Here is a 17,663-nt window from a genome sequence, read left to right on the forward strand (position 1 = left end):
ATAGAAATGCATTTGTGCAGTAATGCGAACACTTTATGGAAGGAAGTCCACTTCCACCATGAAATAAAAAAGGTAATTGTGACTTATTAGTTTTTTATATACTGTATAAAGTCAGAATCGCAACATATATACTTGCAATTAAAAGAAAAAAGTGTGATAAAAGTGTTGCAATTATACTTTTTCTATATTTTTTATTCTGTGGGAAAGAAAATGAGAAAACAAGATCAGAATTGCAAGATATTACGTTGTTTTTTTTGTTTGTTTTTTTTTGACATAACCACTTAAAAATGTTTGAATGGCATTGCATTAAATATAAAATGATTAGAACAAGTACATTAGGATAGTTCACCAGAAATTATGAAATTCATTGTGTCATTTCAAACCTGCATGACCTTCAGCAGAGCACAAAAGATATTCTTAAGACTAAACAACTTTGGACCACACTGATTCATTATAAACATGTTCAAGATGCTGTTTTTGTGTTCCACAGGAGAACAACATGAGGTTGAGATTACAGAATTTTATTTTTTGCGTGAGACATTTTTTAATTTGAAGATTTAAACCTGGATACCTGTGTGAAACTGAGGTGAACCGATTTCATGCATCTGCTAAAAATCACAGAAGCACTATGGTGCAGTTAAGTAAGTAAGCTCAGAAAAGTTAGTTTTTGCACACAATGCTTGATTTTGGTGTTGTGTATTCTAATGTGATGACATTCAGAGATTGTAGGTGTAGCCTAAGTTTCCCAATATTTTCAGGAGTAATTATTATAGGAGTCGTGTCATTTTATACAGTATGTGCCATTTCCTCACAATTTCTGTCAAAACAGAACAAAAGGACTAAAGTTAAGTCTTCTAAACAAAACTCCTTCTGACAGAAATTGCTTTTTCTGGAGCAAATCTCTTAAAGGAACAGGGAGAGTAGCATTTGTCATGCTACCACCCCCATTCTCTGCTTTATGGCACGGTCTTAATATCAGTTGCAAAGCTGCACAATGTTCTGATGAAGGTGACCGTGCCTTTAGAATTCAGAGTGACATAGAAAGCAGCTGTTTGGTTCTCCTTTGGACCGCTGCAGTCTGAGCTGACAATGTAGACTGATAACTGATTGCATGCTTAAAGAATTTTCCCAGTTCGAAACAAGTACTGACAGCATTTGTGATTTTCTGTCACTTACGACTTAAAAGAGTTTTGACTGATTCTTCAAGTTTGTAAAATGACATACTTTTAATATTACAAAAGGGTGTCAAAAGGGCAGGGCATTGCAAAAATATAAACATTAAAATATGATCATTTAGAATCTTTTTGACAGTAAAGAATTGGACATGTTGCATGATGTTAGTGTGATATACAGGTAACTGCTTGTGAATCTTGTCTGTGTTCTAGGAGTTGAGTTTTTCGACTCTTGAGCATGTAAGGCTGCTAAACTCAAGCACTTTTTCATGATATACACATGGACACAAAAACAAACAAGTCAGTAATGTGTCACCTAAAACCACTCAAATCCAATTTAGACAACTATAATATGCATTTTTGTATGTAGGAATTAATATTAGTGCTTTCACAAAAGGTTAACTGCTCTGAAACCCTGCAGAATGTGTTGCCCCCATAGACTTCCACTGTATGTGTACAATTTTAAAATAAATTATTTCTGATTATTTAAATTATTTTCTATTAAAACGTGAAGCTACCACAATTAAAAATAATTTTTTCTGACAACTAACAATAGTCCTTGAATTATGTATTCAAATGGACATTGTAAAAATGATTTTTAAAATTTGTAAATGATTAAACTTTTACAATTAAATACTATTCCAGTCTTTCTACTTCAAAATTTCAGTTTAATTCAGTGTTTTGCTTTGCATTTCTTTTGCAATTAAAAATGGAATTTACAAGTGTATTTACAAAGCAAATTATAAAACGGTTTGTTATCAATTGTAAAACTTAACCTCCAAAAACATCTTCAAGGTTTCATAGTCTCTTTAACAAAGAACTTCAACAACAATTCAAGCCATTCTCACGCACGTGATGGTCGAGCATGTCCGATGACTTTTTGAGAGAATTAACGTTAGCTTTTCTCTCCAATCCTCTCCATTCATCCCGTGTTTTCTTTGGACCCAAATCCCTGTCTTAAAGTCCGGCTGTCATGGTGATAGATGTTGATTCTTCCCCTTTCTGTCCTTTTGTTCACAAGCCCAAACTCTCAGCAGTTTCTCTTTCGAACAAAACCTTCAAATGACTCTGAGTGAATGTGATTAGGTTGAAGGACCTCAAGACAAATTGAGTGGACAAAAACACTGGTCATTGTCCTGCCATTTGCTCCCATTGTTCCCATTCTCCGCAGTGAAAGCCTTCAGAACATTAGCCACACAGTGTGACCATCCTTCACTCTCACTGGAGCTGTCCTTTTATCTCCTTTCACATTCACTGGATTCATTACGGCCTACAAAGGACAGCCAACAAAACAGCTTGTGATGTCAGCTGGATTCTGGGTTCCTCATGGGAGGCCTGGGTGCTCGACGCTGGAGCGGGTGAAAAGACTCAGGACCCCTGTAATGGCGGGCCGAAAGCACGTCAAGCACTGGGTGGCCGTAGGTTGTGGTCGATACTGCATGTCCTCCATCTTGAGGGACACTGTATGTTTTAGACATTTCAAGTGGAATTCGTTAGAATGACTTATTTCATGGGCAGTTTGACTCTTTTTCACATTTCATGACTGACAGAATTGAGAATTCCAACTCCATTCCTGACAGGATGCAAAAATGCAATTTGAATTTAAATGTAATGTAGAATTGAAAAGAATTCAAACACATTAAAATAATTGTAGATATAGGCCTTTTGGACAGAACTGGGATGCATTACTTGTGTTGAATTTCTTCAAAATACTTTCAGTAAATTCCTCTTCCAGTCATAATATTTTGAATTCCAGCTCGACTTCCTGGGAGTTGTGACCAATCCAAATTTACACTTGAACTGAATTTTGCTTAATGAACACCACACACTTTTTTTTCTTCAGAAAACACTATCATGGAGTTTTGCTGTTTGAGCAAATGGGATTGCAAAAAATACATTTGTTTAGTTACCCAACTATGACAACTTCTGCTGCTGAGAAATCCGGAAATCCATGTCATATTTTTAATCTCTCTATGCTAATGTTGCTTGCAACATGTGATCAATATGCTAAATCATGCTAGCAACATGTTAATCATGTTAGAAACATGCTAACAACATGCTAGCAACATACTAATCATGCTAAAACATGCTAGCAATAGGCTAACAACTTGCTAATCATGTTAGCCACATGTTAATCATGTTAAAACAAGCAAAACATGCTAGAAACATGTTAACGACATGCTAATCATGCTTAACATGCTAGCAACATGCTGGACATGTTAACAACATGCTATAAACATGCTAATTATGCTAGAAACATACTAACAACATGCTAATCTTGTTAGAAACATGCTAATCAAGCTATAAACATCTATTTAATCAATCTATCTAAACTTTCAAACTTCAAGCTTTTACAACTGCTTCAAACTTTCAGTCAAGGCTTTTTCCAAGCCAACCTCAAAGTTTGTTCATCTAGTTCATATTTATGACATTATTCTCCCTATATGTTTGATTATTCTTGTTTTCACTGTATGTTTAGTTTTCTGTCACCAATGAACTTGAAACACATGCTATTTACTTAATTCACACGGTATAAACTACTGCTTTATCTTCAGATGACATGAAGGGTCAAACCATTGACCAAAATCCATTTATTTGTTACACCAAGAAAAAAAAAAACGCAGAAAACACCAGTTTCAGTTACAATTCTGCTCATAACTTTACATACTTGCATCATATGAGTTATAGTACTGTCTGTTTCATTTCAGATGTTTACACAGTCCACAATACAATCTACACATGAACCAGTTCAAAAGTGTATATTCCCTAAAGTTCACAAGCATTTTGAATTGAGGGATTGGGCTATGAATTGTACTTATTTTGTCTTCTGAGGAACGTGTTAATCTTATGTAACATCTGAAACACAGTACTCAATGGAAAAGACAAAACGTCCTTTAAAACAAAAAGAAAAAAATAATGTCCACATCATCATCCTGTTGAAAAGTTTACAACCCCCCAGCTCTTTTGCCTTCTTGAGGATCAGTGAATATTTTCAGCTTTTGTAATAGTTGTGTATGAATCCTTCAGTTGTTCTCAGTGTGGAATTGTCCTTAATTGTCACTTTTGGAAAGTGTTCAAATATGCGATGATGCAACCAAAGAATGTGCAGGATTTGGTGGAGGACTGTAACTGATTCTTTCTACACACACTTGCTCTTCAGAACACAAATGTTAAGAGCACTAAAAGCTTTGGTGGTTCTGTCAAAGTGCAGTGGAGATAAAGTACTGAAAGCTGGACGCACAATGGCCCTTCTTCTAGCTGAAAATTAAAGGATTTCTCCTTTTAACGCATTGTTCTTTTCTTCCGCTCTCTCCAAAGGACTTTCTTTTCCTTTCTGCTAAATAAGCTTCTCTTTGAGAGATAACCGAGAGCACTCATGCAAATCCAAGATGCGTTCCAAGATGTTTTCAGGAGAATAAAGGGATGCTAAACACAGAGCCGTTTTAAGAGTCATTTGTTCCTTTAATTACTCCAGAGCATATTGTTCTGGTGTGGTCCTGACTCATGACTGACACCTCCTAGTTCTCAGGGTGTGACCGCTCCATATGAACAATTACAAAAGGATCTTACCACTTCCTGTGGATGAAAACATTGTTTGAATTCTTGTTCTTTCTGTATGCAAAACACATTGGCTAGTTTATTGCACTTAAGTGAAAAAAAGAGATAGCATGGCTATGTTTGTAATGAATACTAGTTTATGGAATACTATACACATACTATACATCTAAAATAAACAGTAGTATTCTACACTTGTGTCACATGAACTCATCAAATTGCATGTAAATGACATGCAGGTATCATTTTGGAAATAAAAACATGTATTATAGTATATTTACTTCGTTTTTATAACAGTTAGCTGTATATATATATGAATAACACAGCGCATTGCATTATTCAAAATACTGGTAAAACACCAGTGAAAAAACAATACAGAATATTGTTCTTACATCACAATTGTAATTTGTGCTTGGGTACAGATTTTTATTACAAGGATGTGAGCCTGTTTGACTGAAGCATATAAATTGTCTACAAATGGTAGTACATCCATGGTTACAAAAAGATTATGGAGATTAAAGTTTATACAATGAGACGCCATTAAAAGAAACAAAAGAGTGTTAAATTTCCATTTTCTCGTCTTAATAATAAGCACTTCCTTTCTCCAGCAACCCTCTAATGTTGAAATCCATTCAAAAGATTGCATTGTAATCACATAGTAACAGAGAAACACATATGAACGTAGTTATGAACACAAGTTATCTGAACTTGTCGGGGTGCCTTTTAATGACACAGTAACTGTGGGAAATGTAATGGTAGCAGCCTATTGGTTAAGCACTGAGTTACCAAGACAAAAGCAGCAACCTCTTTTCTGTTGAGTATGTATTTATTAGATAGATAGATAGATAGATAGATAGATAGATAGATAGATAGATAGATAGATAGATCAATCCCATTAAATGAACTGATAATAAAATACAAGATAATTTGGATTTGTATAACATTGTGATGACTATTATTATTATTATTGTTGTAATAATTAACAATGAGTGGGCATTTTCAATTATTCAAAGTTTAATGCCATTTGTAACAATCTGAATTGACATTTAATTACTTATCTGTTAAGCGCGGAGAAAACACACTTCTCCTATACTACCAACACATTCTCAATCAACAACCTTCAAATCACCCAATAACCGTCGCCGCTGCTACTCGGGTGTTTTTCAGCAACCACCTGTCCGTCAGCCCATATCCGTTTCTCGACCTGGCCTCCAAAATGTCGGAATTACCCCCTGCACCTTTTCCACATTACTCAATGCTCGGGTATCCCGGTGGAGTCTCCGCGTTTCCCGGGATGGGGGTTCTGGCCGGTGCGCCACACGCTCACCCGTCTCCGGGTAACCCGGGCCACATGGTGCCCTATAACTGCCTGGGCTGGCCGGGTTCTGGACCTGCTGTTCCTTCGTCTTACGTGTTTTTACCAGGAATGACCAAAGCTCAACATGAACCTTACCTGACGTACGCTGCGACGATATGACCGGAGATTAAAGGACCACAAAGTTCATGTGGTATCAAGTCACGTGCACTTGTTTAAAGCGTTGCGTTTTGTAAAAAAAATAAATAAATAAATGTTTAAAATATTATTTGTGCAAATAGTTGATTCTTTAATCTTTGTTATTGTTGTTGTTGTTGTTGTTGTTGTTATTATTATTATTATTATTATTATTATTATTATTATTATTATTATTATTATTATTATTAAATTTCCATTAAAAAAAAAATGGAGTTGTAGTTACAAGAAATTTGCCGTAAAAACAATGATTACGGGGATTTTGGTGGTTACATTTTACATTTGCTAACTGTATATGTCATTAAATGATGTAATGTTAATATTCCAGCCTATTAGAGCTATTAAAATCTGTTACTGGAAAATGTGCTGATAATAACACACAGGTGGAACAATCCAATGTCACATGGTGCGACCAATAATAACAAAGACAGAGCACAGTGTTAACTTACACACAAACACAACATGCTTAAATAATGCTATTACTAAACAACATAACACACACATTTTTTTTACTTGGTTTTTTACTGTAGAATTTTACATTCTTTTCCTGTTGAAATTACATTTTCTTTACAATGAGCAATAGCAGGTATGAACACATGATATTCTAACATGAGCAATTTTTGAACTACTATAAGTTTTTGTTGTCACATGTTCAGAGTATGTTATCCCAATACTTAAACAAAACAAAAACCAAAACCAAAATTCAAACACATAATAAAACATCATCCATTCACCCAAAAAAATCTTTTCCCTAAAAAAAAAAACTGATTGAAGCAAAAAAAAAAAAAAAAAACAGACTGAAGCATATACAGGTCCTTCTCAAAAAATTAGCATATTGTGAAAAAGTTCATTATTTTCCATAATGTAATGATAAAAATTAAACTTTCATATATTTTAGATTCATTGCACACCAACTGAAATATTTCAGGTCCTTTTATGTTTTAATACTAAATGATTTTGGCATACAGCTCATGAAAACCCAAACTCCTATCTCAAAAAAATTAGCAGTATTTCATCCGACCAATAAAAGAAAGAAAAGTGTTTTAATACAAAAAAAGGCAAAACCTTCAAATATTATGTTCAGTTATGCACATCAAATACATTGTTTGGGAATCCTTTTGCAGAAATGACTGCTTCAATGCGGCGTGGCATGGAGGCAATCAGCCTGTGCACTGCTGAGGTATTATGGAGGCCCAGGATGCTTCGATAGCGGCCCTTAAGCTCATCCAGAGTGTTGGGTCTTGCGTCTCTCAACTTTCTCTTCACAATATCCCACAGATTCTCTATGGGTTCAGGTCAGGGGAGTTGGCAGGCCAATTGAGCACAGTAATACCATGGTCAGTAAACCATTTACCAGTGGTTTTGGCACTGTGAGCAGGTGCCAGGTCGTGCTGAAAAACGAATCTCTTCATCTCCATAAAAGATTTTCAGCAGATGGAAGCATGAAGTGCTCCAAAATCTCCTGATAGCTAGCTGCATTGACCCTGCCCTTGATAAAACACAGTGGACCAACACCAGCAGCTGACAGGGCACCCCAGACCATCATTGACTGTGGGTACTTGACACTGGACTGTCAGGCATTTTGGCATTTCCTTCTCCCCGTCTTCCCCAGACTCTGGCACCGTTGATTTCCGAATGACATGCAAAATTTGCTTTCATCCGAAAAAAGTACTTTGGACCACTGAGCAAAGTCCACAGTGCTGCTTCTCTCTGTAGCCCAGGTCAGGCGCTTCTGCCGCTGTTTCTGGTCTCAAAAGCACACGCCTGTGCACGGTGGCTCTGGATGTTTCTACTCCAGACTCAGTCCCACTGCTTCCGCAGGTCCCCCAAGGTCTGGAATCGGTCCTTCTCCACAATCTTCCTCAGGGTCCGGTCACCTCTTCTCGTTGTGCAGCGTTTTTTTGCCACACTTTTTTCCTTCCACAGACTTCCCACTGAGGTGCCTTGATACAGCACTCTGGGAACACGCCTATTCGTTCAGAAATTTCTTTCTGTGTCTTACCCTCTCGCTTGAGGGTATCAATGATGGCCTTCTGGACAGCAGTCAGCTCGGCAGTCTTACCCATGATTGCGGTTTTGAGTAATGAACCAGGCTGGGAGTTTTTAAAAAGCCTCAGGAATCTTTTGCAGGTGTTTAGAGTTAATTAGTTGATTCAGATGATTAGGTTAATAGCTCGTTTAGAGAACCTTTTCAGGATATGCTAATTTTTTGAGAATTTTGGTTTTTCATGAGCTGTATGCCAAAAATCATCATTATTAAACCAATAAAGAGACCTGAAAAATTTCAGTTGGTGTGCAATGAATCTAAAATATATGAAAGTTTAATTTTTATCATTACATTATGGAAAATAATGAACTTTTTCACAATATGCTAATTTTTTGAGAAGGACCTGTAGACCTGATAAATCTGCAGGATACAGAGGGCAGCCATCAAATCCAGAGACAGTAGCAGCTCTATAACATCAGCTGGTTCAAAAGCTCAAACAGATAATTAACCAGTCCAGACTCTGAGCAGTGAAGCTTCATGAAGCTCTCAAGAGGGAAGTGAAGGAAAAGGCCAGAAAAATACACAACAAAGGCGACTCAGACACAGCTAGCTTCTAATGGGAAGTTTCTTTTCACCAGTTCATGTGATCAGTTAACTTGCACTTCTCATTCTTTTGTTTGCTAAACTCAAGATACAAAGAATAAAGGAATAAATGTTTCCCAAAACAATATTTAAAATACTAATCAATTAAATTGCATATTGCACATAATGGCACATAATAAATAAGATCAATAATTTTTTTTAAACTTAGATTTACATTCGGTCTCCTGTGTTCTCTTAGACACATTAAATAACATAAGCACACAATTCCATCAGTTTAAGTTCATAAATTAAATTAATAAATAAAGTTAATAAATACCTTTAGCATGTACAACCTGATATCACTGAGATATTTAAGTCAAGCAATATAATTTATTGTTATAACATATTGTGCATGTAAGCCAACTGACTAAATCCAGTGGTATTTTCCATCTATTATCAGCATTGACAACAGGTTACAAAGATCATCTGCAGAGTATAAAGATAACACCTCCAGGGATGTAATTGTTTTTTAATGGTTTTTTTATTTTTTTTTTTTTTACAATAAAACAATTTTATATTAATTTACATAAACTTACAATTTTCAGGGTAGCTTTAAAACATGGTTAAAGTCAAACAAGACAAACTAAACAAAATAGTAGGCCATCCTGGGAACAAAAAATAGAAAGTCATTACATTGCATCAATTAAACATAATCTTAAAAAAAAAAACTTTTCTGCTGCTTCTTTTAAACAAGACAAAGTTTTAAAAAAAATAAATTTGACAATTTCTACCCTATACAGGTGCATCTTATTTCAGTAATTCAACTCAAATTGTGAAACTCGTGTTGTCTTTGGTTCTTTTATTTGTGATCATTTTGGCTCACATTTAACAAAAACCGAACAATTCACTATCTCAACAAATCAGAATATGGTGACATGCCAATCAGCTAATCAACTCAAAACACCTGCAAAGGTTTCCTGAGCCTTCAAAATGGTCTCTCAGTTTGGTTCACTAGGCCTACACAATCATGGGGAAGACTGCTGATCTGACAGTTGTCCAGAAGACAATCATTGACACCCCTTCACAAGGAGGGTAAGCCACAAAAACTTCATTGCCAAAGAAGCTGGCTGTTCACAGAGTGCTGTATCCAAACATGTTAACAGAAAGTTCAGTGGAAAGAAAAAGTGTTTAAGAAAAAGATGCACAATCAACCGAGAGAACCGCAGCCTTATGAGGATTGTCAAGCAAAATCGATTCAATAATTTGAGTGAACTTCACAAGGAATGCACTGAGGCTGGTGTCAAGGCATCAAGAGCCACCGCACACAGACGTGTCAAAGAATTTGGCTACAGTTGTATTCCTCTTGTTAAGCCACCCCTGAACCACAGACAACGTCAGAGGCATCTTACCTGGGCTAAGGAGAAGAAAAACTCGACTGTTGCCCAGTGGTCCAAAGTCCTTTTTTCAGATGAGAGCAAGTTTTGTATTTCATTTGGAAACCAAGGTCCGAAAGTCTGGAGGAAGGGTGGAGAACCTCATAGCCCCAAGTTGCTTGAAGTCCAGTGTTAAGTTTCCACAGTCTGTGATGATTTGGGGTGCAGTGTCATCTGCTGGTGTTGGCACATTGTGTTTTATTAAAACTAAAGTCACTGCACCCGTTTACCAAGACATTTTGGAGCACTTCATGCTTCCTTCTGCTGACCAGCTTTTTGAAGATGCTGATTTCTTTTTCTAGCAGGATCTGGCACTTGCCCACACTGCCAAAAGCACCAAAAGTTGGTTAAATGACCATGGTGTTGGTGTGCTTGACTGGCCAGCAAACTCACCAGACCTGAACCAATTGTCAAGAGCAAAATGAGAAACAAGAGACCAAACAATGCAGATGAGCTGAAGGTCACTGTCAAAGAAACCTGGGCTTCCATACCACCTCAGCAGTGCCACAAACTGATCACCTTCATGCCACGCCGAATTGAGGCAGTAATTAAAGCAAAATGAGCCCCTACCAAGTATTGAGTACATGTACAGTAAATAAACATACTTTCCAGAAGGCCAACAATTCACCAAAAATGTATTTTTTTTTTTTTTTTATTGGTCTTATGAAGTATTCTAATTTGTTGAAATAGTGAATTGGTGGGTTTTTTGTTAAATGTGAGCCAAAATCATCACAATTAAAAGAACCAAAGACTTAAACTACTTCAGTCTGTGTACATTGAATTTATTTAATACACAATAAAGTTTCACAATTTGAGTTGAATTACTGAAATAAATTAACTTTTCCACGACATTCTAATTCATTGAGATGCACCTGTATGTGTAAATATGTACCAATAATTTGGAGTTGTGCTGCAGCTCATAATGTAATATTTTTTTTTTATTTTTTGTCTTGTCTCGGCTAAGAACAGACGCACATTTAAAGTCATAGCTCCCTCTGCTGCTAACAATTAGTGTTACCTTTGATTCATGTTTTGTTTTGATTCTCATTTTATGCATTGTTTATATATATCAGAGTCATCTATTTTTTTATCAGTCATCTGCTGAGTTTGATAATAAAAAAAGAACACGCAAAAACCTTTACGTCATTACAAAATAAATGCAAAGTAAAAGTAAATATTTTGCTTTTTTTCCATCACACTTGAGCAAAAAGACTTCATGAAAGGTTCATTACCATGCACGCTTTTATTTTCTGTCACTACTACATAATTTCTGTGATTATAAACAAGAGACCAAAAAATACAGATGAGCTGAAGGCCACTGTCAAAGAAACCTGGGCTTCCATACCACCTCAGCAGTGCCACAGACTGGATGCATATGGCACTACAGTCACTTTCTCGCCTGCTTGTGGTTGCTAGGAAACGGTCAACAGAATTGAGTCTATATATATAGGCTATTTGGTACACAACTTCTTGTATCTTGACAAACTTTCTTATTAAGTTTATCTTTGATATTTGATGCCAAAAGAAACTTTGTATTTTTTATGTTCCATGAATGTAATCAAAGGTACTTAATTCTAGTGATCTCTGATTAATTGCATCAGACACAAGCAAATAAATGGTTTGTTCTATGCTATCAATCATTGAGTTTTTATATAAAGTTATTATTATATTATCATGTGTTGTTTGTTTAAGACAGTTCTGATTTTGTGTAGTAATAATCTGCATCTTCTCTTCTTAGGCCTTTAGAAGCGCTGATCCAGAGATATTCAGCAAACATGCCGGGAGGAAGCAGGGAGGAAAGGAGGTGGAAGAAATGCCAGAATGACAGAAGAGAAGAGACTTCTGTACATGCAGCAAAAGCCTCAAGCTGAGGAGGACATAGCCAAGAGAAAAGAGGACATGCTCACACACTTCCTCAATGTGTGACAAACACCTGACAAATAACATGTGAAATTTTCTACTTAAGACATCAGTAGATATTAATATATTATTTAAAAAATTAAGTAAAATTTGCAGGGCTTTTGTTTGTGATAAAATCTTATTTTATAAATTCAGCTATTCACTGTTCATGTATCAGATCATTAAAACTGGTAGAAAGGTGGTTTTATTGTTATTTATTTCTGTTGTTATATACAGTAAGTGTTCATGGTTTTTGGTGTATTACATACAAAGAAGAAAAAAACATTTCTCAAATTTTATTCTAGCACTTGCTAATGCAGATACAGATTAAGACTTGTCAGGCAATTGATTTCTGCACCTAATTATGATTTGTTTTTTAGGATAAACTGCAGAAAGAGGAGAGGAACACCATACTGAATCTCCATAAACTGCGGCAGCAGTGGCGCGCTGTTTTAACGCAGACCAAGACAGCAGAGCTACGCTAAGACATGTCAGTGCTCAGCCAGAACTTTGAGAGAGTCCTGGACTACAAAGACAACATCATTAAGGTCACAACGTCATTGAAGAAAATTTCATGTATTCACAAACCTATAATGTATATTATACTAGACTGTCAATTCTAAATAATCGGAAGGTTGATATGCCACAGCTTTTATGAGAGTCTGGAAGTGACAAGCTTGTGTGTGTGTGTTTCATATAGAGTTTGATGTTTGATCTGTCTGAGAGGGAGCAACAGTCGGAGCTGGCGTGCAGTTCTCATCAACTATCTGTTAGAGCTTCATATGAGGCGGCTGGCAGAACTAGAGTTGAACTTCAACGCAGAACTCGCCTCGGAGTATAATACTGACAGGTATACACACACAAACACACAAAAGTTTGTTTTGTTTTTGAATTATGCCAATTAGCCAGTTCCTGGCCATATCATTTGGATCATACTGTACCTTTTGAACTCGTTGTCTGTATAAAATGAATATGCTTTGGTTGTAAGGAAACAAATTTATAAAAAAAAAAAAATACTAATATACTAGACTTTCAGAAATATATTCTGGTCTTGATGCAAAGCTAAGTTTGAGGTTGAATGTTTTGCTCGACTTGCATATTTTCTAATCATATATTAAAATTTTTATATTATCATAAGGATTTAAGAAAATTTATAGTAAGACACACCAACTAATACCACAAAACATCACAGAAATCATAAGATCCGTTGCTACTTCTTAGTGATGTTTATGTTGTTGTTTTCCCACCAAAAATGATGTCATGATTCCATTAAAGAACAGTTCACCGAAAAATGAAAATTTGCTGAAAATTTACTCACCTTCAGGCTATCCAAGATGTAGATGAGTTTGCTTCTTCATCAGAACAGATTTGGTGAAATTTAGCATTACATCACTTGCTCATCAATGGATCCTCTGCAGTGAATGGGTGCCGTCAGAATGAGAGTCCAAACAGCTGATAAAAACATCACAATGATCCACAAATAATCCACACCGCTCCAGTCCATCAATTAACATCTTTGAAAAGTGAAAAGCTACATGTTTGTAAGAAACAATTCCATCATTAAGGTGTTTTTTTTTTTTTTACTTTAAACCATTGCTTTAAAATGACTTTTTCAGTTGAGAAAGAAATACTGTGGATTTTTTAGATGGCAGCAGCAGTTTGAAGTTGAAAATGTCTTAGTGATGGATTTGTTTATTACAAACACACAGCATACTTACATTACTTGTGGATTACTATGATGTTTTTATCAGCTGTTTGGACTCTCATTCTGACAGCACCCATTCACTGCAGTGGATCCATTGGGGTGCAGGTGATGTAATGCGATATTTCTCCAAATCTTTTCCTATGAAGAAACAATGTCATCTACATCTTGGATGGCCTGAGGGTGAGTAAATATTCAGTTTAGGGTGAACTGTTCCTTTAAGGAAAAACTAGTTTCTTATGTTATATAATGAAATAAGGCATATAGGGAGATGAAAATGCACTGCAAAGGAATGAACCAAGTTAGCTTCATCTGTATTATATTACTTTTATATTTCAGAAAGCAAATTCTTTCACAGCACCAGCAGGAGAGTGTGTCTTTGGAGAAGGTGATGTTTTCCATGGAAAAGCATTACACTGATCTTGACAGTCGTAATCAAATTAAAAAAACAGGTACTGATTTCATTATGTATACATTTATTCAGATGTTGTTATCCAAAGCTACTTACAAATGTGGAACATCACAAACAGTTTGTCATCGTTCCAACTATATTCATAGGTTTTATTAAAAACTAGATACAACAGAGATGAAATACAGAAAAGGAGATGGTCTTGGTTTACAAGATCTTAATTATTGCATTAACCTATGTATGCACTTACTATATTCCACTAATTATATATGCAATGCAATATAAATTGGATTACATAAATACAGATTTCACACATGCAAGAATTTGTAAAATGTACAATATTCAACAAACAATTAAGACACAATCATGGGTTTAATGTAAAATAATGATGCTGGTTTTGAATCTGCAGAACAAAGAGGATAAGCAAACAGTGAAAGATCAGATGGAAGGGGTTGTGGAAAAACTGTGGCGGGAACACACATAAAAAGCACATTCAGAAGTTGCAGGTCAGACAAAACTCTAGTGTGGTAGCTGACTACTTTGAAGAAGCTATACTGTATATTTCCAGTTGTGTTGTTTCATAGTTTTGATTTTATTGCAATTTCAAATGTGAAAAATGTGTTCAAACATTTGCAGGAGTCCATCTCTGCTCTGCGCTGTCAAATGGGAGAAACAGCTCAACAGCTTCATTCAGGCCGTGATGAGCTTGCCCAGAAAGTTCAACATTTCAGAGTCCAGCTCGCTGAGGGCCAAACCATTCGGAGAAAGCAGCTCACCAAACTTACCATTCAAAGCAGCAATGCTACTAAAAAACTGCAGGAGATTGCATCCATGGTATGTTTATTACATTCTCATTTTTTGAGTTCACTCAAAAATTGAATTTTTCCAATATTCTCAAGCAAAAATTTATATCAATATAAAAAATCTCCAGTCAAACATGCCATGAAAGAGACTTAGTCATATTAAAAAATGTAATAATAAAGTTCAAAGTATAAGGAAATTGCAGTGTTGTTATGCTTATAGCAAATTGGTCATGGCATGTCATATAATAACTGATTTTGGTCTATAAAGGTTGGTTTGGTTGTGCAATGAAGCCTGAAATAAGACTTGTCATCTAGGCAGATCCTTCAAGTTCTTAAAAGAGGGAAAAGCTGCTTCTTGTATCATAAGAAGACGCACAAGAGAAATATCTTTTCACAATCCAATGAATATCAAATGAAAAAACAACAACATTATTTTCTCAATGGATATCCAGTTTCACTTAGAAATCTAGCACATTGTGGACCCTTTCATGCTGATTAATTTCTTTAATTTGGTGAGCAGCATTTATTGACTTTTGACTTCCTCTGTCACCAGCTAATGCATGATTTTTTGCCTCTTGGGAAGTTCTGGCAACGTTACAACAAGGTTCAACTTGAATATTTGTGTCTGTAATGAGAGAGAAAATGCTTCTGTTACAGGAGAATGAACGACTGAGGCTCTATCTGAAGCAAGTTTTCGGCAACAGAAGCTTCTGGTGGTGTTGTCTCATACTCTACAGGACTCTGCTGCCACTGAGAGAAGCACTATGTGGTCCAAGAAGCAGCAAATGTTGTGCAGAAACAGTTTTCGGGAATAAAACTTGAATGTGTACAGCAAAAGTCAATTATTTTCACAACAATTCATTAATTATGATTAAACCAAATATCTCATTACATTTCTTAATAAAAATAAAATTTCACCAGATACTATCTTCACAGCTTTTTCTTGCATCTGTATATCAACTATGTTCTAGAGAAAAAAAGCAGTAATTCTGTGCCCTGAAATTCTGATATTGATTCTGTGGATTTGCTGCAACACAATTGACTGCTGAAGGTTTGTCTGCATTTTTCAAACTCCTTGACCTGGAGCAAATGGTATTATCTTTCTACTTTTTCTTCCATTGACATGTATGTTGGACAAAGATGCTAATCACAAATTTGCATGAGGGACTTTAAAAATCTCAGTTGGTTGCAGCAGTATAGATTAATCAAACAGGTTTGTTTCATTCTCTCAACAAACGTCCTCTCAATACATCACAAAGACAGGTCGATGCATCTTAGAATGTAAGGTGAAGTTCATTCAGTCATTATTGACAAATAAGCCCAGCTATAAATACATGAGCTCTCTCTCAATCATAGATGCATGACTAGATGATTGAAAACCTTCAGACGTTGATGCATGATGTCCTTAAATTCTGTTCTGCTGTATATAATCTAGTGCGACAACAGCACAACAAATAACATGAAGCTATGTTTTATGGAGCTTGTTTTTCTAATATAGAACATTTATGATCAGAAACAACACACTGTGAAAAATGAAAACTGAATGTAAATGAAAAATATTGCAATATAATATTTATAAATATAATATGTATAAATATTTATGCCAACATAATGTATTGAGATTTTTTGCTTTATGTTGAAATATCTTCAGTACTTTGTAATTTAGCCAAATTGTTGCATTAAAATGTTAGCAAGATACATATACTCCAAATTTATACTTAAACTGGCCTTAAAAAGCTTTTAACTCTGAATAATTATAAATTAGAAATCTGTTCTTTTAAATATTAATAATAATTCACAATTTTATAGTATTTTCCATTAAAAATAAATGTAGCCTTGGGGAATATAAGAGAACTCAATATTTAATTTATATATTTAATTGAAACAGGTAATGGATGATATATCAAAAATGTTTGAGGCAGAATGTTTAGGCTTAACACTGTGTGAGTACATTAAAAAAAATAACAAATAAAAATAAAAATCTCTGCTTCCTCACTATTTATACTTTCAAATACTTCTAAATACTCCTAAGAAGAAATAGTTGAAATACTTTTTGGGGCCACTGTACATACTAATGCACCTTTTTTAAGTGGCTCTATAAAAGCATATGTTCAGTGACTTAAATATAAACACAGGACAGTTTGAATCGAAAGTTTTAATGAGAGAAAAAAAAATAGAAAGCATCAAACAAAGCTTTATTTAAATAGTTTATTCTTTTTGGCTTTGATCTTATTTCTTCTTGCTTTTCTTGTCTTTGCTCTTCTTCTTGCCGTGAGGTTGGGCATGTGCTTTGTTGTAGAGGTAGAGACCCACTAAACCCAGTAAAGTGGGAACCAGTGCCAAGCACAAAAGAGGCAAGATGTCATTAACTAGCTTCTGCCACGCCGTTTTCTGGGACAGAGAGATCACCTCCACCTCAAACTCAAGAGTGCTGTCCCCTGTGAGGAAATAGAGATGGAGAAATCAAGAATAGATTAATCATCACATGGAATGCGATTTAAAGGGACAGTCCTCCCAAAAATGAAAATTCTGTCATTGTTTACTCACCCAGAACCTGTATGACTTTCTGTCTTCTGTGGAACATGAAAGATGATATGAGGAATATGATGAT

The 17,663-nt window shown here is 35.4% G+C and overlaps 1 protein-coding gene and 1 pseudogene across 1 annotated transcript in view; one reads left to right on the plus strand and one right to left on the minus strand.

The window, feature by feature from the left end:
* Positions 1-2,473: 2,473 nt before the first annotated feature.
* On the plus strand, positions 2,474-15,867 carry LOC109055431 (annotated as a pseudogene).
* A 1,379-nt stretch (positions 15,868-17,246) lies between these two features.
* LOC109055408 (peptidyl-prolyl cis-trans isomerase FKBP11-like) overlaps positions 17,247-17,663 on the minus strand; it is a 3,331-nt gene continuing 2,914 nt past the window's right edge. Inside the window, exon 6 of the mRNA XM_042757717.1 lies at positions 17,247-17,490. Coding sequence (XP_042613651.1) covers positions 17,282-17,490 — 209 coding nt within the window. The 3' untranslated portion in view covers positions 17,247-17,281. The remainder of the gene's footprint in view (positions 17,491-17,663) is intronic.

The sequence above is a fragment of the Cyprinus carpio genome, chromosome A6, assembly GCF_018340385.1.
Source record: "Cyprinus carpio isolate SPL01 chromosome A6, ASM1834038v1, whole genome shotgun sequence".
Lineage (NCBI taxonomy): Eukaryota > Metazoa > Chordata > Actinopteri > Cypriniformes > Cyprinidae > Cyprinus > Cyprinus carpio.